This window comes from Sinohyriopsis cumingii, chromosome 1 (assembly GCF_028554795.1).
Source record: "Sinohyriopsis cumingii isolate HCF-2022 chromosome 1, ASM2855479v2, whole genome shotgun sequence".
Taxonomy (NCBI): Eukaryota; Metazoa; Mollusca; class Bivalvia; order Unionida; family Unionidae; genus Sinohyriopsis; species Sinohyriopsis cumingii.
Genome location: NC_142961.1, coordinates 10519393 through 10542616, shown reverse-complemented (window position 1 = coordinate 10542616; position 23224 = coordinate 10519393). Strand labels below are relative to the sequence as shown.

The 23224-nt window shown below is 33.5% G+C and overlaps 1 protein-coding gene across 1 annotated transcript in view; it reads left to right on the top strand.

Moving 5' to 3' along the window:
* The window catches only part of LOC149806408 (uncharacterized), a 764942-nt gene that overhangs the window by 696620 nt on the left and 45098 nt on the right, over positions 1-23224 (top strand). The window contains exons 11-12 of the mRNA XM_089970933.1: positions 9299-9513; positions 14359-16067. Coding sequence (XP_089827059.1) covers positions 9299-9513; positions 14359-16067 — 1924 coding nt within the window. The remainder of the gene's footprint in view (positions 1-9298; positions 9514-14358; positions 16068-23224) is intronic.

Below are 23224 nucleotides of genomic sequence, written 5' to 3'. Positions count from 1 at the left end.
GGAAAATCCTTTTAAAACTTATTTATAAAAACTAATGAACAGAATTTGACAAAATTTTACAGAAAACATTCTAGCATGTAATTCTTTTAAGTTTATACAAATGATACAAATCTGCTATTAAAAATAGCTGCAGTTACTAGAAAACCATGATTTTTAAATCACAACTTAAAAGGACTGATAAAATTTGACCCCAGAAAGTGGCATTGGTTGAATAGAGACATTCAAATAATAATGTTCTGCTTCAGTTCATAGAAAAACATTTACCTGACTTTACTTCCAGGAGATTTATTTACAGAATTTGACCAACTTTGATACAAAAGGTACTTGCAACATTGCTTTGAGTATTGGACAAATGGTGTGCCATCATATGTGGATGGAGATACAGATACTTGAGTAGCATTTGGAACATTTGCTTTCATGAAATATTCAATCAACAAAGAAAAACAAAAAATAAACATCAGTAATTATAATGAATGATTTATAATTTGAACTGCTGAAAATATAAAATTGCAAAAGAATAAGTAGCTCAAAGTTTGTAAGATACTAATAATTAGTGTGCCACCGTGCAGTGTCTTTAGACTGCACAGATTACTCCCCCCCATGTAATGCCAAGTAAGTTTATGCACTTTAAGGGTGGATCAGTGAATAGTTCAGTGTAGTGAATTGCAGCTTGGTACCCAGGAACAGGAAGCAAGCCAGGAGATAATAATGGTTGCATAAATTACTTGTCCTTTTTATGCAAAGAAAATGATCGTGTGTGTGTATATGTATGTGTGTGTGTGTGTGTGTGTGTGTGTGTGTGTGTGTGTTAACAAGAAACCAAATCATATTTGTAGATTAATCCAATGATAAGATCAGCAGACCTTCAATTATCACAACATTCATTTGGTAAACTTTTTTTTTGTGACAAAAATACTTAAGTGTCTGAATGCTGAATACTGGTTTAATGCCTAGATTGTTCATGCTTTTTTGGCGCTAGCAGTTCCCAGAATAACCAGTGATGATAAAAGATTTTAGATGAGGTTTCATTTTAAATTACAACAAATTTCACATAACAATTTCAGGTTTTTTTTCTTCATCTTGATCAGTGAGTTACAAAGCAAAATCATTGCCTGCTTCATGTATAAAAGTTTCAAGGTTGAATTAATAACAAAATGGATTCAGTATGATGTGGAAGAAGCTTGCAGAAAAATGCAATTTTCATATATATCATGATTTATTAGTTTGCAAAGAAATTTTTGTTGAGGATTAATTGATGGTCTGTTAAAATGATATACTGTAGGACTACTGGTTGAAGATCAAGTTTGTAAAGAAAATTTTGAGGATTGATTGATGGTCTGTTAAAATGAATTACTGTAGGACTACTGGTTGAAAGTCCAGTTTGTAAAGAAAATTTTGTTGAGGATTGATTGATGGTCTGTTAAAATGAAATACTACAGGTTGAAAGTCCAGTTTGTAAAGAAAATTTTGTTGAGGATTGATTGATGGTCTGTTAAAATGAAATACTACAGGTTGAAAGTCCAGTTTGTAAAGAAAATTTTGTTGAGGATTGATTGATGGTCTGTTAAAATGAAATACTACAGGTTGAAAGTCCAGTTCGTAAAGAAAACTTTGTTGAGGATTGATTGATGGTCTGTTAAAATGAATTACTGTAGGACTACTGGTTGAAGGTCCAGTTTGAAAAGAAAATTTTATTGAGGATTGATTGGTGGTCTGTTAAAATGAAATAATGTAGGACTACTGGTTGAAGGTCCAGTTTGAAAAGAAAGTTTTGTTGAGGATTGATTGATGGTCTGTTAAAATGAAATACTACAGGCTGAAGGTCCAGTTTGTAAAAAAATTTTGTTGAGGATTGATTGATGGTCTGTTAAAATGAAATACTGTAGGACTACTGGTTGAAGGTCCAGTTTAAAAAGAAAATGTTGTTGAGGATTGATTGATGGTCTGTTAAAATGAATTACTGTAGGACTAATGGTTGAAGGTCCAGTTTGAAAAGAAAGTTTTGTTGAGGATTGATTGATGGTCTGTTAAAATGAAATACTGTAGGACTACTGGTTGAAGGTCCAGTTTAAAAAGAAAATGTTGTTGAGGATTGATTGATGGTCTGTCAAGTTGGTATAGAACATTTTGTTGAGGATTGATTGATGGTCTGTTAAAATGAATTACTGTAGGACTACTGGTTGGAGGTCCAGTTTAAAAAGAAAATGTTGAGGATTGATTGATGGTCTGTTAAAATGAAATACTGTAGGACTACTGGTTGAAGGTCACGTTTGTATAGAAAATTTTGTTGAGGATTGATTGATGGTCTGTTAAAATGAAATACTGTAGGACTATTGGTTGAAGGTCAAGTTAATTGAGAGCAGGGGCTTTAGTAAAAATTTCCATAGTACAACCAAACCAGGTAAATGAACATGTAAGTGTTTTGGGAACCAAATCTGGCTAATAACAGTACTTGGAAATTCTAGCACCAATTTAGTTTATGTGACAATTTGAATATGTCTAATCTCAAAAATGATACAGTCATATATGACCTGTATTGGACCTAGGATGCTGAATAGAAATGAGAACATGATACCACATGTTGTGTCCGAATTTGTCACATTCACCAATCACATAATTGTGTCAATCACGTTGTGTGCATCCAGGAAACCCACCCAGTTGAGGAAGTTGAACTTTATCCACATAAATTGTAAGTTTTTTCTTACCAATAATTTTTTTATTTTTTACTAATTTGACACGAAAATGTTTCTTAAGTTGCTTGTTAAGAACCTTTGTGACCAGCTTCTTAAAAAAATATTTTTATTACTAAACAGAACATTGAGACAGGTGGTAAACAAATGAAACATCAAGACAAGTTAAAAAGACTTGTGACTGTATATTTTGCCTAACGTTTGTGACATATTTTTGGTCAGATTTCAGATGAAAATGTGTTAAAATCCTTGTTTAAATACTTTACAACACCATTTTGTTCTACATAAATCTAAGCTAACTAAGCAGACAGAGTAAAATTTAAAAAAAACCTACAGAGTAAATAGTTACAATAGTCAACTCAAAACTCTCCAGATAAATCAGTATTTAAGTTACATTGGATCTTTTATTTAATATATTACTGATACTTTTTCTGGTACAAAAAATAAATGATAACTTAGTAAATTTTATAATAGAAAAATAATAACTTAGTAAATTTTATAATAGAAAAATAATTATAACTTACTGGTAGTAAATTTAATAATAGTTACCTTCACTTGTGAAGTCAAACCGTCTGCGTTGGAAATGTGGCTTTATGAAAGGGGTGACCACATTTATAGAGTGATAAGAATTTACATTTTTAAAATCAGTCAAGTTTTTTTTTATACCAAAGATCAACTTCTTTGGATAAAGAGCCTCTCAAGAGGAGATCACTCTGTCTATTCATATGAGGACTAGACCGTACTGAATGTAAGTTGCAGAATAATGTACAAGTTAAGACATCAGTAATTAATTTCAAAAGTAATTTCTTCACACTTTATAATAGTTGGGACATGAAATCATTTTTCGTGTACTGTAAATATTGGGACAACAGAGAATTATTTTATTCTTTATAAGTTAGGTTGATATAGATGTCTAAGTGCAAAATTGATACAAAATTTATTTTTCTAATTTCCCCTCCCCCCTTTTGTGTAAAATGTGAATATTTTCATTTGACAATGATGAGCATTTTATGGCTCAGTGGTTAGTGCACCACACCAAGACCAAAAGAGTGCTCCTTCTATAAGCTAATCCATTGTGTATCATTTGGTTTGACACTTTAGTCCAATTGTCTCAGTATTAAGTAACATGCTCATGTTTCTGGGCCATAAAACACCAAACAAAACCAAATGACAAGTATTTGACATTACCATAGTATTGGTACCATGAACAATAACTTCTTGTTTGGAACTGTTTTACTATTGTGTCTTTTTGCATTATTAAATTAAACTTGTAGCCTGTCACCAGTACTTGTGGTGTTTTTATGTCTTGAAAATTTAAACCCTTAAGTCATTAAAATTTGACAATATTATTAGAATAAAATGATTGCATATGTTTGGTTCATTGCTCAGTTTCAAGCAAATTTATTTTATTATGGTATCCAAATACAAATGCAGTCGGGATAGAAACAATCGTAAGAATTCACATGAACTTCAGTAAAGGTTCATACTTTACATATCATCAATATTTGTATATTTCCAATTTGAGCTCCACCAAATATCAGTTCTTTATGCATTCTCGTGACCACACAAGTAATTAGTTAGTGGCTTCCTTAGTGTCAACACCATCATTATCACAAAATCTCTTGGTGAGTGGCTAAGGTAATGTGCTTGTGGCTTCCTCTAGTTTGTCTCCATTATCATCATCACAGAATCTCTAAGTAATTGGTTAGTGGCTTCCTCAATGTCATCACCATCATTATCACAAAATCTCATGGTAATTGGCTAAGGTAATGGGCTTGTGGCTTCCTCTAGTTTGTCTCCATTATCATCATCACAGAATCTCTAAGTAATTAGTTAGTGGCTTCCTTAGTGTCAACACCATCATTATCACAGAATCTCTTGGTGAGTGGCTAAGGTAATGGGCTTGTGGCTTTCTCTAGTTTGTCTCCATCATCATCATCACAGAATCTCTAAGTAATTGGTTAGTGGCTTCCTCAATGTCATCACCATCATTATCACAAAATCTCTTGGTAAGTGGCTAAGGTTATGGGCTTGTGGCTTCCTCTAGTTTGTCTCCATTATCATCATCACAGAATCTCTAAGTAATTAGTTAGTGGCTTCCTTAGTGTCAACACCATCATTATCACAGAATCTCTTGGTGAGTGGCTAAGGTAATGGGCTTGTGGCTTCCTCTAGTTTGTCTCCATTATCATCATCACAGAATCTCTAAGTAATTAGTTAGTGGCTTCCTTAGTGTCAACACCATCATTATCACAGAATCTCTTGGTAAGTGGCTAAGGTAATGGGCTTGTGGCTTTCTCTAGTTTGTCTCCATTATCATCATCACAGAATCTCTTGGTAATTGGCTAGTGCTTTTCTCTATGTCATCATCATTACACAGAACCTCTTGGTAATTGGCTAGTGCTTTTCTCTAGGTCATGATCGTCACACATAATATCTTGGTAATTGGCTAGTGCTTTCCTCTAGGTCATGATCATCACACAGAATCTCCTGGTAATTGGCTAGTGCTTTACTCTATATCATGATCATCACACAGAATATCTTGGTAATTGGCTAGTACTTTTCTCTAGGTCATGATCATCACACAGAATCTCCTGGTAATTGGCTAGTGCTTTTCTCTAGGTCATGATCATCACACAGAACCTCTTGGTAATTGGCTAGTGCTTTTCTCTAGGTCATGATCATCACACAGAATCTCCTGGTAATTGGCTAGTGCTTTTCTCTAGGTCATGATCATCACACAGAATCTCTTGGTCATTTTCTTAGCTGACCAGCAGCTGTCTAAAGTGGTGACTCAGGGATTGGGTTTTTTTCCATGTATGAGGCAAAACCTTGTCACTAGTATAGCTTGTTTGTTGCAGAATGTCTTGTGACAAGATTTAGCCAGTTTTTATCCATAATTCACCAGATCATATTTTAAAAAAGATATAAATGAGTATAATTTCTTTGTTTAATAAAAAAATAAAAAAATAAATAAATGGAAATTAAAAATTACTGGTTATCATTGCCCATACCCTGAGAAATTCTGGAATTAGTAAGTCCCTACATTTTGCATATTCCAACGTCACTGAACAAGTTTGAATACATTATCTTAACCCAAAATTCCAGTTAAGTGACAAAGTTTATGTGCTTAATGCATTTATAAATATTGATTAATTATTCATGTCATTATATGTGGATTACACTACATTGTAGAATCACTTTTATCAATGAAAAAAAATCCAGTCACCTGTCAACTACATTCAGCAGCAAAAATGAATGAAATGCCATCATTGATCTAAACATCCAAAGGAAAATCCATAGTTTCTTTTAAATATGCTTGAAGCAATCTTAGAATGATTACTCCAGATAAAGCAATTAGTGCCCTAAATAAGTAAATGACTAGTTCCAGTATGTATGACATAATAGTATTTATACTGATACTTTAGGTGGAAGAATCAAATAATGTCCAAAACTAGATTATCAAAGGCAAATTTGTCATAGAATAGAAGTGAGACAAGATCTTGTGAAACTTGCATGTCAGAGGTGTTGACTGCTTAATCATAAATAAATGTCTACCCAGTTCACATGTAGCTTATTTGAAAAGAGAAACAAAGATAATAACCTGCATACATGTTTAAACTTTATATCACACCAGTTAAGACTTTTGCCTGAGAATGGGAGTTGTCTGCACCAAGTCATTGGGTATATTTCACCATGTCATTAATGCAGACTGACAACACCTTCATTAATATGTGAGGTAATATGGGTAATGAATGTGGTTTTATGGTCTGATGGTCATCTTTTGGTCTAATGGTCATCTTTTTAAACACTGGCTTTTAAGTTTAGGTAAAACATTCTTTAGTTTCAGTTCAGACTTGAGTTATACTTTTCTTTCTTTTTTAAAACAAAGTGGGGAAAAGTTTTTGTACAATATAAAATTATTAAAAATCTTAAGTTATGGTGACCAAAAAATTGGAGATACAAGACGTTTGGTTATTTTCAATAGCTATTTTAAATCCAGAGTTTTTAGATGGTCGTTGTTTCAAAGTTATATTGTCAATATAAATCAAAATATAAAGTGAGAAACTGGTTAATTATTACTTGTTTCCCCAATATGGCATATTTTTATGCAGGAGATGCATCCAACCTTTATCAATACAGACCTGAAATTGCATGATACAAACCAAGATTGGTTCCCATCATGCTGGAACTTTTATTGTTGTGAAGCAATTTTCATCAATTACTGCAATCTTCCCATAAGCGTTGAGGAATTATTACATATTGGTAATTAATTTGATTTGGTGTTTGATTGCACAGCAACTCAAATAGGTTATTTATTGTTAAGGCAATTGGTGTAAAGTACCTTGTCCAATAAATGCATAACAGTAACTGGGCAGGGATGATCCCATGATGGGATTCAAACTTGCATCCTTGCAGTCACAAGTCGGGCATGCTAACCACTGAGTCAGCATGGTATTGGCCTTTTTGAAATGCAGGGGGTGCTTCTGGCCTAATCTACATCCCCATGTCTCCCAGGAAATTTTATCATTTTAACAGGCATGGTTAATTATTACAGTTAAATGCAGTTAAATTACAGCAACAAAGCTTCCATCCTCCTGAAGACATGTGTAACTTCACAGAATATTTCAGTGTCTAATATTTTTGACATGTTTATTAATTTTTAAAGTGTGGAAGTAATTTCATGTTTAAAAGTTTAATGTAATATATATTTTAATTGCATTTTGAGGTAAAAACTTGCTTAATGTTTCTTTTTATGTGGATAAAGTTCTTCATACATAAAATTACTGGTACCAAAAGTAGCCCATTTTTATGAATAATGGGTCATAAAATATTTGAGGGTACACAAATTACAGGCAATACAGAATATCCAAGCCCTGGATGCATTTCCTGTCGTTATGGGTAATACAGAATATCCAAGCCCTGGATGCATTTCCTGTCGTTATGGGTAAGACAGAATATCCAAGCCCTGGATGCATTTCCTGTCGTTATGGGTAATACAGAATATCCAAGCCCTGGATGCATTTCCTGTCGTTTTCAAACAGCCACTTTCATGTGCTGTAGGGAAAGTTGTGTTCACAATTGTATTAGATGATACTTGCACAGATCAAGCTTTGGACTTGCATTTCAAGTGAAGGTTAGAACTTGTACATGTTGTGAGCACAGATGTTGCTTATTGTGTTTTTGGCTTATTTTTAAACAGAAAGTCATCTTCTGTACCATATGTATCAAGTCCACAACCCATTTGTACTAAATTTTGCACAATTTTATTTCAGATCCCATCTTAAAATGAGCCTACCACCTACTTTTCATTATGTACATGATTTGAGTAGCATGTATTATTGTGTTATATTATTGTTTTATAGGGTTGCACATCCATCTGTACATCCTTCTATCCATTCATATTTTTTTTGTGACTCGCCCATAACTTAGTAAAAATTTGGAGAGATTTTTGTGAAACTTTGCCTACATACGTGATCTTGACCCATTTCCCTCTCTCAATGTCAAGGTCAAGATCAGTACAAGTCCCAAAATGTAATTCTGACTTGTATCCTTCTCTGGAGTGTAAATGTTCAACCAGATATTTTAATGAAACATTTCTAGTCTCATGCTTGCAGAAAGATCATCTTAAGTGGACAGCAGATATGTGCATTTTTCACCTACCATATATACACGCTTGTAAGATGAGTCCATTTGGGAACTGCACTTAGATCTGCTATCACATAATGCACCAGCAGATGTGGGTCTGTGCAGTTTGCAAGGGAATAATCTGTAGAACAAACAACAAAGACCCTAATCTGTAGGCACATTGTGCTCTGGCAGATCAGGATCTCTTTTGTTTGTAGTTTGACTCGACTTAGTTACAAGTGATTATTTATGGCATATTGATTAGTTAGTACCTGAAATTTAGACATTTTACATTTACATTTTGCAGTGTTTCCCATTTAACTAATTGGTTTGAGGGGCTTAGGTGAGCTCAGTCAAGTCCTCTCCTCATTTAGTAATATCTGTAACCAATCATTTATATTTAATATTTATGTTGTTATTCATAGTTTTAGTCAGCTGAGAGACATTTTCCATTGTCATTAAATAAATATGGTAATGTTCACCATTCTTTGCAAAATTCACGTAAGTACTCCTGCCAGAACTCCCCAAAATAAGACAGCTGATCACTAGCTCTCTTTCAGAATACAGTTATACTGGTCTAATGATATAGACCATGAACTTTGAACTTAGTTTAGTTTTTTGAAGTATATTTAAGGAATTTATTTTAACACTGATTCAGTTTTCATATTCAGTTAAATGATTTCTTGATTATAAATATCATCTTTTGACAAACTGTAACTGAAAAATTGCAAGATTTTGTTTTTATTTTAGATGCACATAATTAATAAATCTTGTCAACAGTTCAAATTTTAATGTTGGCACTTTGTAAAAAATAGTAACAATAATGATTTATTTAGTGACAATATTTCCATCTATATAAAATATCTAGCAAGGCACTTAACTACATCCTGCAAGATTTCAAAATTTATTCAGATGTGTTAGTATGGATTTTATAAATTCATTTTTTATGGTCTTCATTTTTTAAATATTTGATTCCACAGCCACACCAGCCATTTTGTGCCCAGATATGAATGTAGAACCAGCATCAGATACAGAAGGTGGCGATCAAGAAAAACCAACTACCAGTACTAGTTTTGATTTCATGGCATTATGTAGTGCACCTACATGGCTGGGACCTGAGCGACGAAGGTCGCGAAGAAGAAAACACACACTTCAGGGTGCACCAGCTTCTCCAGTTATAACAGATGGTCATCAGGTAAATTTGTGCTTATAAATGCATTGGCAGATCCAGAGTGGGTCCAAAGGTGGATTTAGAAGAGTTAGGGGTTTGATTTAACCTCCTATGCCAGGAAAAAGTACAGTTGATAATTTTCTCCACTCATGACAAAATGCGAGAAAAAAGTAATAAAATAGTTAAATTCAAGCCCTGTTGTGTGAAGCTACATTAGCAGCTGTTGTTATTGCTACTTCACCTAAGCTACTTAGAGGGAAATGATGAAACTTGGCATGTGGATTTTTCCTGGTCTCTGTAGTCATAAATGAAAATAGTGTCCCTCTGAGGTCCAATATGTCCACCACATGAACTGATTCAATATGTCCACCACATGAGCTTGTCCAATATGTGCGCTGCATTAGCCATCTTAAAATTGATTTTGTTACCACTCCTTCTGAACATATGGTCATATTAGCATAAGGGTTTCCACTGAAAGACTTCTTATAACAGCGTAGATCAGGCATGTCCAACCCATGGGACACATGCGGCCCAGTCCTTCACATTGTGCAGCCAGTGCCGATCCTTTTGAAAATATTGATTTTAATTAATATGCATAATTAGTGACAAGGAAATGTTCTTGCTCATGTGGCACAAAACCTTTAGCAATTGATCTGTTTTGGCCCCAACTTAAAAAAGGTTGGACACACCTGGTGTAGATGGTCCTAAATGAAATCTGCCACCATCTTGAAAATTTTGTCATCACTACTCCTTTTGTATAGATGGACATATTGACATGGATTTTTCATTAAAAGACTTCTTGTACCATGGAGATGATCAGAAATGAAAATGCCATTGCCATGTTGACCACCTTGAAAATCATGCTACTTCTTCAGAACGGATTGTCATATAGATATGGATCTTTCATGAAACATCTTCACATAGTATTTAATCCTGAAAGAAAATGGTGTGTATATGACCATCCAATATGGCTGTTGCAGTAGTTTTCATGAAAAACTTCTAATGACTTCTGCTTCCTAATGGATGATTATATTGACATCCACAATTGTTGCTCTGGTGACCATCTTTAAAATTTTCTTTCGGTTACATCTTTTGTACAAAACACTTAGCAAAATGTATTTTGTTCAGAATCAAGATGGTGCCGATTTCGTTTTGTCCAGAATCAAGATGGTACTGATTTGATGACCGATAAGCTGTCATGAGCAAGTTTGAAATCACAATCTAATTGATTTTGCCTTTATGTCCAAGGTCGTTGCTTGATTATTTCTTCTCCATTGTGCTTGAAATTAATTAGGACCCAATTTTATTTCATTGTTTCTAAATAAGCAGGTTGACAGAACTGTACCATTGATTTTAAGGTCAAAGGTCTTGGTTCAGGCTTTTAGCTGTCATGGCCTGTGAGCATAATTACATAAGCAAGACTGAACTAGCTGTTATCAAATACAGGTAAAAACCCATTGTAACATGATGCTCTGAGTCCAAAGAATAACATCGTAATATAAATGGGATCACGTTAAAAAAATTTTCGAAAAACTTCTCCACAGAAAATGTACATTGAAATTTCAATGTCACCAGTTTTAACTAACTTCTTGATCATCCATCATTTGTTTTGTTTGCCAGGTTTTCATCATACATAAAATATACTTCAGTTTTTAATTGTGTATATACCAGTATGTTGGAAATGGTGCATGGTGAAGTTAAGGCAACATTAAATGCAGTGCTGGGATTAAAAACTGCTAGGGATATGAACAATCAGCTTTTTTAAGAGCATGTATTTAGAATCTTAAAAAGAGAGGTCACCTTAAATTAAAAAAATGGGAGCCATGCTGCCATTGCATTATAAGCTGAATCATGTTATAAAGAATCACATTATAACAAGTTTTACCTGTATATAAGAATATCTTGAATGATCAATGTTCAGTAACTTGTTTTTGTCGAGATGACGTTAGTAGAAAGTGCATTGCAGTCACTCTTTCAATTGTGACAGCAGCATGAACAGTTTTAAAAGATTTTGTTTAAAGTTCTTCATTTGCATGCATTTCCTAAACGCATTACTATAGTTTTTTTCATATTTCTTATCATTCTTTTTGAAACTAAGGCAGTCTGTATCGTGCTTACTTGCCCATTTTACCTTTGAGTAAGGATAACCATTTTGGTTAAAAGTTCTATGATTTTTATCTATATTTATTTACATTTGCTAACCCCTTGATAGATTCAGACTGTTATCACACATGGCTTGAATCATTATGAAACTAGTACAGTTCATGCTATGACACACAAATTGCCTATTTGACTTTGGCATCAAGGTCACAGTCATAGAAATCCATGAGGAGTTTGGTTAATGTTTATTTGGTCATGTTTACCGAAACCCTTGATAGATTTTCTTCATACTTGACTTCACTCATTATGAACCTAAGACAATTGATTCTTTGACATGCTTGCTAGACCCTTTGACTTTGGGGTCAAGGTTATATTTACAGAAAGTTTATCTTAAGGTTGTTGCTGAAATCTTTTTCATTTGCTTGTATTTCCTAGACCCCTTGCTGAATTCTCTTCATACTTGGGGTGAATTGTTAAGAAGACAATTCTGCTGCATATTTGCTCAACCTTTTATTCCTGGATTCAATGTCATTTTTTTACAGCAATTATTTGCTTACAGGCACAACATGCTTGCTGTGGTCTTGTTTTCAGAATATATTAATTATTGATTCAATAGATTGGTGTATAAGGATATTTTGACATTATCTAATATATGTTATGGATTAACCAGACTTTGTATATTGGTATATGTTGACATTATCTGATGTATGTTATGAATTAACCAGACTTTGTATATTGGTATATCTTTATAGTATCTGAGACAAGTTCATCATCAGCCCTTGGGGTCATCTACAACATCAGTGGCCATGACAAGGATTTTTAAACTGCAATAACATGTTGACTTAGATGAGGACATATATGTGTTACCAGATTTGATATGGTGGAGTTTCTCAAGAATCATTCTGAGATGATTTTAATATCAGAACTAAAAGAGATAAAGGAGGGAATAAAAAGACTTCTCATGAATTCCTACAAGTTCTTTGTTTGGACATCATAATGTCAGTTCCTTTGAGAGACTTGTTTTCTCAACTTTTTCTCATTTTTTATGGACAAAACATCAAGCTATATATTCAGACGGCTTAAATATGTAATTTGATCCATTTTACTATTTGCCATGGACCTGTGACTATGTTTTTCAAGAATGTTAGTTAATTTCCTTGAACATTTCAGATGATCAGACATTTTGCTTTCCATATCATGTCATTTGCTATAACCAGTTAAAAAATCTCGGACCTTGTGTTCTGCTGTTCTCACTTAAATTGAAATTTTGCAGAGAGTGAGCCATAGCTGTCACAACTTATCTTTGGAGGCTGTGTCATTTTCAATTTTAACACATGTTCCCATGGAATTGGTTGGAGTTGACCACATTAACATTATGACTTTAATCCCACCTTTAGCTCACCAGATACCTTTGTAATGTGTTCAAAAGGTCACAGGTCAGAATGATAGACTTTAATGGTTTGGGAAGAGAATTTTTTTATTTGTGAAATTAGATTGCATCCAACATCTATATATGGGAGGAGTATTAAATTGTATGCATACAGTCTGTGAATTGTTTTACACAATTAGTCCATTTTGTCAGTTGACCTTTCTTAACGGTTCTATAGGGTTTAAAAGCACATCAGCACAATCCTAGTTATAAATGTGGTCTGGCTGCCTAGATTATTGCAAAGAATTTACTTTAAAGAAATATTGGCCACCTTGCAGTTTGGTTTATCGTGCAGGTGTATTTTGATCTTGTCCCTTGAGAAAATGTTGAGATCACTGAGATCATGTTGTCATAATGTACATGACATTACCATTGCAGTTTTGGTTTATCATTCAGGTATGGTTTGATCCCATCCCTTGAGAAAATGTTGAGATCACTGAGATTTGTTGTCATAATGTACATGACATTACCATTGCAGTTTTGGTTTATCATTCAGGTATGTTTTGATCCCATCCCTTGAGAAAATGTTGACTTCACTGAGATTATTTTGTCATAATGTACATGATATCAATAGATGCTTGTGCACAGCTACCACATTGTGGCTCCAATCTTCACTGTCAAGGTCATGTGTCAATATTTAGATTTCAGTCACATTTGCTCTTCTGCTTGTTATCCTAACAATCATTTAAGATTAATGGGTGAATTTTGCTTTACTTATCACAAGAAGATATGTTGCTTTGCAAGTTGGAGCTATTAACTGCGTGGTCAAAGTTATAGGTTAATATTTCCAAGGGGGTTTATTTCTGCCGTATATCATAAAAGCTGTTGGAGGTATGACCATGGTATTTTTATGATGGAATCTCATTATCAAAGTACAGGCTTTAGTTTTAAGGTCAAGACGTTTCCTCAAATTTCCTTTGAAATTGAGAGGAGAAACTTGGTTACTGTTCATGGTCTGTCAAGTAACTTGTGAGCTTCATCTTAAAGGTCAGTCAGATTTCATTATTGTGAACTTACCATAGGAGGCAGTGGAAAAAATTTCTCAGGATTTTATGTCGCATTTAATCTTGGTAAACACTTGCATTGCTTCCTCGCATCTCAGACTTTGCAGTACCTTGATTTCATTTAATTTTTCTGTAGGGCTTGGTTTGACTAGCAAAAAAAATGCAGACATGGGCTGAGTGACCCAAGTTAGGTTTGCACTCAGAATCATTAGCACAGACCCTGATCTGCTAGCACATTGTGTGATGGCAGAGCTCAGTCTGTGCTATTGGAAGCTGGGTGCTTGTTATACACAGATAAATGTGGTATTGACAAAATGGTAATATATTCCTTTGCAGGATGTTTTAAAGCCAGAGCATGAGGGTTCATATCAAGGGAACTTGTTGATGCCCAATCAAGCTGCAGCACATGTCACAGCCTTGTTGAGGAGAAACTCTTCACGAAGAACTCGACGGACCAGTTCATGTGGACCACCAAGTCGACGCAACAGTGCTCGGAGCAGAAAACATGGAGGGACGGAATCACAACCCCAAAGCCCCAATAGCCCCATCAGTCCAAGTGCACAAACACCAACAATAACAATTCAGACGCCCAAAAGCAGCCCCATGGTCTCAAGACCTGCCCATTTGCAAGGATTAAAAGAGTGTTACTCTACTGCATTGAATGTAGAGCAGCAAAACTCCTGCCTGGAGCCCAAACAGCTGGTGCATGCACATGAACATGCAACAAATGTTCAATGTTCAAAGAGTTTGAACCCTTGTTTAAGTATGAATTTGCTTAGTGATGTATCTTATGAGACAGTTCCCAAGTCAAATATACATCACTCATTTGGGCAAGAAGAAACAGTAGAGTCCAAAATAGCTTCAGCTGACATTCAGTCAATTGTGAGGCCAAAAAAATATCTTAATAATGGAAGTAAAAAAGATTCTCATAGGGGTGGAAATCCAGATTCAAACAAACCGGTATCTCTGCTGGTTCCTAGCTGTGAACACCAAGTAGGTGTATTAAAAGCCTCACCAGAAATTGTAATTGAATCTATGCAAAGAAACACTTACATGAATCTTTCCGATGATGAGAAACTTAAGCAGTGCAGGCAAAACTGTGAGCTTCCTCGGACAGATAGTGAAAAAAGAATTGAGCAGGGCATAACTGAGATTAAATTGGAAACTGTTGAAGACCGTTCTCTTGCAATGGATGGATCTTCCACAGAACTTTTAGGGACTGCCATTATGAATGTTTCCAGTTGTGGTACTATAAGCCAAGAACTCCCAGAAAGTGATGCCAGTGTTATAAATTTGCGTGATATCTATAAGGCATCATCTAGAATCCACAGACATTTTGTAGGCAGTTTTTCAAATGTTTTGGAACCTAATTCTTCAAGGAACTCGCTTAGAGATGCAGATAAAATACCTTTGTCCACAAGAAAAGCTCATAATACCATAGATGGTTTTTCAAAAAAGGAGAGAATTTCATTACTGAGTGCCTCATGTGCTTTACAAAGTAGTGATGCTAATTCTTCTGAAGAAAATTTACTTTTAAATAGGAGAAGGAGGAGACTCAAAGAAACAGTAACATCAGGTGAAAGTTTTGTTGTTCCAGATCTGTTGTCCCCATCAGATAACATTTGCTTAAACAGTTTTGAGGAACGAAGGGACTCACCAACTCATTCTAGAGCAAGTTCATTTCGTTCTAAACATGGAAGTTCATTTCGTTCTTCCAAACATGGAAGTACACAGTCTGTCAGATTTATGATGCCTAGTACACCTATATGTCAAATGTTTAAATCACCAATTGCACGAATAGAAAGCTTTCATAGTGAAGATTTTGAGGAATTTAATACTGAAATGGATGCCCTTGTAATGTCCCCATCTCCCTCCCCCTCTCCAAATTCTGTGCAAACTCCAACTGTTCCATGCTTTCAGTATAAAATACATTCACAAAGGAAGAAGAAAAATGTGAAACAGTCCAAATCAAAGAAAGGCAGTTGTGTGAAGAATTCCGCTGCTGATGCAGGTGCCACATCAGAAAGAGAAGAAAAATCTCAAAGGTAATTAAAATCAGTGTACATATAAGTTAAGCATCACAAAAAGACCTTCAGTGAACCATGTATGTCCTGTGTTATGTTTATGTAATTTAATTATTTGTTTGTTTGTTTTAATTTTTTGTTATATTCTGTTACATGCTATTATATTGTAACTTTGTTTACTGGCTTACTTGATTTGATATTGTCTACTATAGAGTTTAGTTCTGACTGACTTTTTTAACATATTGTATCTAATGCTGACCTAGTTTCTGACCTTGATTCAGAAACATTGGCAGTTCTGGTAAACAACCTTTTTGTTTTCTTTTCATTATTCTTTCCCAGAGTAAGAATCATTGATTTCAGTTAAGGCCATACTGGGAATATGTGATGCTAGGCATGTAAAAAGCTTCTATTTTGTGCTGGAAGGGTGACCATGTCACCCTCATATGGGAATCTGTTTTTCATCTTAAAGTGTATAACTGTTTTCTGGAGAGAATTTGGGCATTCAGGCTCTAAACCATTGACACTTAAAGGTGTTTTGTTGTGACCAGTTTGAGCTTAAATTTTATTTTATGGAATACAAGTGATTCTTATCCCTGGAAATATATGAGTGCTCATACAGAATTCTTGGACTAATAAGACATTCATTGAAATTTATTCAGAATTCAAAACTAAATTAATTCTTTTCTTTGATTCAACAGCACTTTGAAGGTTGCAACAGACATCATTGCATCCTATTGTTGATTTCATCACGACTTGAACTCAGATTCATTTAGGACTTTTTAATATTAGGACTTCTAATTTCTTTTTAATTCTTGGATTAGTTTTAGATTTGATTGATAAAACTGTAAGTTCTTTTTCTCATTTTTACCTTGTTTTTCTAGGGAAATAAATTATTTGTTAAAATTTTACAGTGCTTGTTGTTTTCATTCTTTTTTGTTACCTTTTGTAATAGCCTAAACACGTAACACCTGATAATGATTGTTGTTGTTGTTATAGGGTTTAATGCCATTTTTCAGCACAAGATAGGCTATACATGGCGGCCAGTTTTTTAATGGTGGAGGAAGAACCCGGGAAAACCCCGGAAAGAACCACCGACCCACGAGAAGCTACCGGCAAGCTTTCTCACATATCCACATTGGCCGAGCCCAAGACTCGAACCCACGCAGACAGAGGTGAGATGGCAGTGATCCATGATGGAAAGCGCTTTAGACCACTCGGCCACTTGGGGGCCCCCCTGATAATGAAAAGAAGTTCCTGAATGTCCTTTCATGCGCATGTGCCTCTTATATGAAGGTGTCTACTAAGACAGGTTCTACTGTTCACCATGGTATGAAAAGCAATGTATAACTTTCATTTGTTTACAGATTGTTTGATGTTGTCATCAAGTTCATATTAATGTGCGTATTGTCTTGGATTGCAGCAATGAAAGTTCATGTACTGAGTGAAGTTGCAAAATAATTTTGCTATTTTATTATCCCCTCAGTAAGAAGATTGAGAGAGGATAATGATGTTGAAACCAGTTGTTAAAGTGTTCAGTTGTTTGTGTTCTTGTATTTAATTGTTCACGTTATGCCTATACCTATACAGATTCCATTGCTTTTATCTAAGTTTGGTACTGACTTCCTTTGAAGAAAAGTTCTTTGTTTTTATTGAAGATTGTAGTCGGCTTTCTTTGATGAAGGGTGCATGTATTATTGAAGTCACTGCTAAAAGCCAGCTTTGGAGAACCAAACAAATGTCCATTTCTTATTGTGGTGGCAGCATCAAATAATTATACTGCATGATTGAGATTAATTGTTTTTTTTTTCCATTTGCTGAGCACATTTTCATAACAATCAGTGCTTCAAAGGTAATTGTTTCCTTTGAAATTTTAGCAATCTATTTTATCTGGGTACATTTTTAAAAAAGGAATTGGCTGTCATTTGGACTAGTCTAGTAAATTTTCCTCCCAGCTTATTGAATAAACCAATAAGTAAGTTTTGTTTTTTACATTTGTAGTAGCAGCATGATGCTGCCTTCCACACATGCATCATAAATTTAACAAAGGGTCAACGAAACAATAGAGACGCAGGTGTTCTGATCTTATGACAGGGATTATTACAGAAAATGTGAGCGTTCTGCATTCTGAAGGATTTAATTCTGAATGAAAAGAAGAGGAATTTTACTTACTATCCTCATTCAAATGTCAGCCTTTGTAAATATATTAATTATTAGCGAGCGGCCAAAAATCCAGTGAGAGATAGATTATGAGATAATGCCCCGTCTGGTCTATCTCCATTACCAGAAATGTCAACAACAAAAAAGATATATCACAACATACAGTACTTGTCCTAGATGTCAAGATAAGCGGATTATGATATAACAATGCACTGTTTAGATGGTTTGTCAATATGGACAAAGAATTTATTTATGTAACAATAGATACATTTCAGCACATTATATATCCAGTTTGTGGCTTCCTTTTATGGGGCCTCTGAATTTCTCCACTCCAAACCAATGGTTGTATATACAAGTTTAAACAGCCAACAATGTCGGCAATAAAAAAACAATCACCAGATGGTATAGTTTGCTGCCATTAAGGAAAACAATCCAAGTTTACAACATGCTCTGCGCGATCCCAGAATAAATTTGTGTACAAGAAAAATACATATAAAATTTAGGAGCCACGCCACTATCATTTTGTAAAATTCATATGCAATCTCTTCCCCAAAATGATAATAAACTTGTTACGTTTTTCTTGTATGAGAAAAATACATGTACAGTATATGAAATTTCAGGAGCCACACATGCAATAGTGGGGTCACACTGTATGTGTACATATGTCAGGAGTTTGAAGAAACTGAATTATCAGAATTGTGTGAAAGTGTGTTTCTTATTCTGAAATGAAATAACCAAAGATGAGCATGCCAATCTTTAGTGAAAATAATTTTATTGGCAAAAATACACTTTAAAATCTAAAATGTCTCACAAAATAACTAATTTTTAACCTTTGTATTAATAAGTTTGCCACTTTAATTCAGTTGCCTTAATTAATACACCAATGCAAGATGAGATCTATTTGATATGAAACATGCCCACATATATTTAAAAATTGTCTAATTTCTACAGGTAACTAGTATTTTTTATCATTCATATGTCCCCATTTCATAAGTACCATGTCATGGCTGTGTGTATGAAAATAATCCCTTTTCTATATACCTTGCCAAGTTCACATGTATGAAAATATTCCCTTTTCTATATACCTTGCCAAATTCACATGTATGAAAATATTCCCTTTTCTATATACCTTGCCAAGTTCACATGTATGAAAATATTCCCTTTTCTATATACCTTGCCAAGTTCACATGTATGAAAATGTCCTTGTTCTGTATGTACTATTTCAGAGTTTTTTTTAAATGTACTGCATCAAGGCTGTGTGTATGATAATGTCCCCAATTTGCCATGTTACATCAAGGCTGTATGTATGAAAATGTGACCTAGTGATTAGAGCGTCTGCCTCAGATGCGGGAGGTTATGGGTTCGATCCCTGACCGTGTCATACCAGAGACTTACAAAAATGGTACTAACAGCTGCCTCGCTTGGTGTTCAGCATTAAGAGGTTAGTGTTAGGAATGGTCGGCCTGGTGTCAGGATAATGTGACTAGGTGGGACATAATGCTACATGTCTGCGGCATGATGCCCCAGTGCTAGACATCACTATAAAATGCTACGTTGCAGACATCGTAGCAATATGACTGAATTTTGTTTTAAAGCTACATTTAAAATACAAAGCACACACACACACTGTTCATGGCTGTAAGTTATAATGATCATCTCTATAGTCAACAACATAGTTGTGTTTCTTGCCAATAGGTATAAAATGCTATTTTAAGATATTAAGAGCATAGATAGCATGGGATCTATAAATAGTTGTTGACGTAAATGTTTGCAGACATTAATAATAAAACCTGCTGACAACTTTGGGGTAGTTTCTCAATAACTGGTTGGGTCAGATGGGTTCTTAGAAGAATCAAGTTATTTTCCACTGGATGGGTTAGGTCAGGTGGGTTGATTATAATGTGTGATATCTGTGAAATGTGACAGAGCTAGTAATAGCAAAATGCATTTTCACCACTTTCGCTTGTATATAAGTACATGGAACTGGACTATCAGTCTTATTTCTTATATTCTTTTTGTAACACGAGTTTTCAGGTGTATATAATGTTGTGTTTAGATATTGAGAGGAAACTTTTGTTTAGATTATTTATTTAAACAACAAAGTGCTCATTCGACTAAGATATTTTTCTGGAACTATTGTGAATTATTCAAAGGAGTTCTGGACAATGCCTTTTTCATATATCAGGACTGCTGGCAGACCAATTCATTTGAGGATCTGAAATTCATTTGGAACATGCAATTCTTTTAGACTTGACCATAACTTTTTAGGATTTGTTGGGATTCATTTCATAATACTGTAAGTTCCTCTTGCATTGTCATCTTATAAATTTGATAATTAAATTATTTGTTAAGTTTTACAAAACTTTTGGTTTTGCTTCTTTCTGTTATTTAGTTTATGACCAAAGAGTTGTAAAACTGGGATGCTCATGTCCTGGTTATTCACTTCAAATGCTCTCACAACAAGACTGGTATACCCAAACAAATGCTCTCACAACAAGACTGGTACACCCAATCAAATGCTCTCACAAGACTGGTACACCCAATCAAATGCAAACTTAATATGAACTTGCCCATTCATGATATTAATCAACCATATTAACTCTTTTCCATCCTAAAACCATCTTTTTACCAAATGTCCATTGGGTCCACAGAATTGGAAAACACTTGAACTAGCCATATCAACACATTAGAAAGGTATTTCTGTGAATCATCTGAAACAAATAATCAGCAAACATTTGCAATTAAAATTATATCTTATATTGTGGCTTTTGTATGCAGGAAATAATATATTTCTCTCACCAAATTACTTTCACTCAACTTGCTTAAATAGGAATGGAGAAAAATTTGTTTCATATTTAATGCCTAATGTCTTTTTCTTTGTACATCAAAACAGTTTAAGATTTATCCTTAAACAATTTCTATGAGGAGGCACACCCTGCATACCAAATAACTTAAAATGTCAATGATAGAGCATGAACCAATAACTAATGGTACATCGTGCCACAGAGGTTCTAGCATCTGGCATTAGTTACATTTTTTCCCTCCATTGTTGGCATTTTGGAACTAATTGTACTGTGGTTTCCTTCCGTTATTGTAAGACCCTCCATTAATATATTAGGGTTGTTTAAATAGGGCCATCAGTAAGTAGCTGATTTAAATGTTGATTTTTCTATACATTTAATGTAAGTCCTAAAGTCAATTAAATAATAACATTATCTTGGGTATGAAAAACTAAAGTCAATTAAATAATAACATTCTCTTGGGTATGAAAAACTAAAGTCAATTAAATAATAACATTATCTTGGGTATGAAAAACTAAAGTCAATTAAATAATAACATTATCTTGGGTATGAAAAACTCAAGTCAATTAAATAATAACATTATCTTGGGTATGAAAAACTCAAGTCAATTAAATAATAACATTATCTTGGGTATGAAAAACTCAATTAAATAATAACATTATCTTGGGTATGAAAAACTAAAGTCAGTTAAAAAATAACATTATCTTGGGTATGAAAAACTCAAGTCAGTTAAATAATAACATTATCTTGGGTATGAAAAACTAAAGTCAATTAAATAATAACATTATTTTGGGTATGAAAAACTGAAGTCAATTAAATAATAACATTATCTTGGGTATGAAAAACTGAAGTCAATTAAATAATAACATTATCTTGGGTATGAAAAACTGAAGTCAATTAAATAATAACATTATCTTGGGTATGAAAAACTAAAGTCAGTTAAAAAATAACATTATCTTGGGTATGAAAAACTCAAGTCAGTTAAATAATAACATTATCTTGGGTATGAAAAACTAAAGTCAATTAAATAATAACATTATTTTGGGTATGAAAAACTGAAGTCAATTAAATAATAACATTATCTTGGGTATGAAAAACTGAAGTCAATTAAATAATAACATTATCTTGGGTATGAAAAACTCAAGTCAATTAAATAATAACATTATCTTGGGTATGAAAAACTAAAGTCAGTTAAAAAATAACATTATCTTGGGTATGAAAAACTCAAGTCAGTTAAATAATAACATTATCTTGGGTATGAAAAACTCAAGTCAATTAAATAATAACATTATCTTGGGTATGAAAAACTGAAGTCAATTAAATAATAACATTATCTTGGGTATGAAAAACTCAAGTCAATTAAATAATAACATTATCTTGGGTATGAAAAACTAAAGTCAATTAAATAATAACATTATCTTGGGTATGAAAAACTCAAGTCAGTTAAATAATAACATTATCTTGGGTATGAAAAACTCAAGTCAATTAAATAATAACATTATCTTGGGTATGAAAAACTAAAGTCAATTAAATGATAACATTATCTTGGGTATGAAAAACTCAAGTCAGTTAAATAATAACATTATTTTGGGTATGAAAAACTCAAGTCAGTTAAATAATAACATTATTTTGGGTATGAAAAACTGAAGTCAATTAAATAATAACATTATTTTGGGTATGAAAAACTAAAGTCAATTAAATGATAACATTATCTTGGGTATGAAAAACTCAAGTCAGTTAAATAATAACATTATCTTGGGTATGAAAAACTCAAGTCAGTTAAATAATAACATTATTTTGGGTATGAAAAACTAAAGTCAATTAAATAATAACATTATCTTGGGTATGAAAAACTAAAGTCAATTAAATAATAACATTATCTTGGGTATGAAAAACTGAAGTCAATTAAATAATAACATTATTTTGGGTATGAAAAACTAAAGTCAATTAAATAATAACATTATCTTGGGTATGAAAAACTAAAGTCAATTAAATAATAACATTATTTTGGGTATGAAAAACTGAAGTCAATTAAATAATAACATTATCTTGGGTATGAAAAACTAAAGTCAATTAAATAATAACGTTATCTTGATATGAAAAACTAAAGTCAATTAAATAATAACATTATCTTGGGTATGAAAAACTAAAGTCAATTAAATAATAACATTATTTTGGGTATGAAAAACTAAAGTCAATTAAATAATAACATTATTTTGG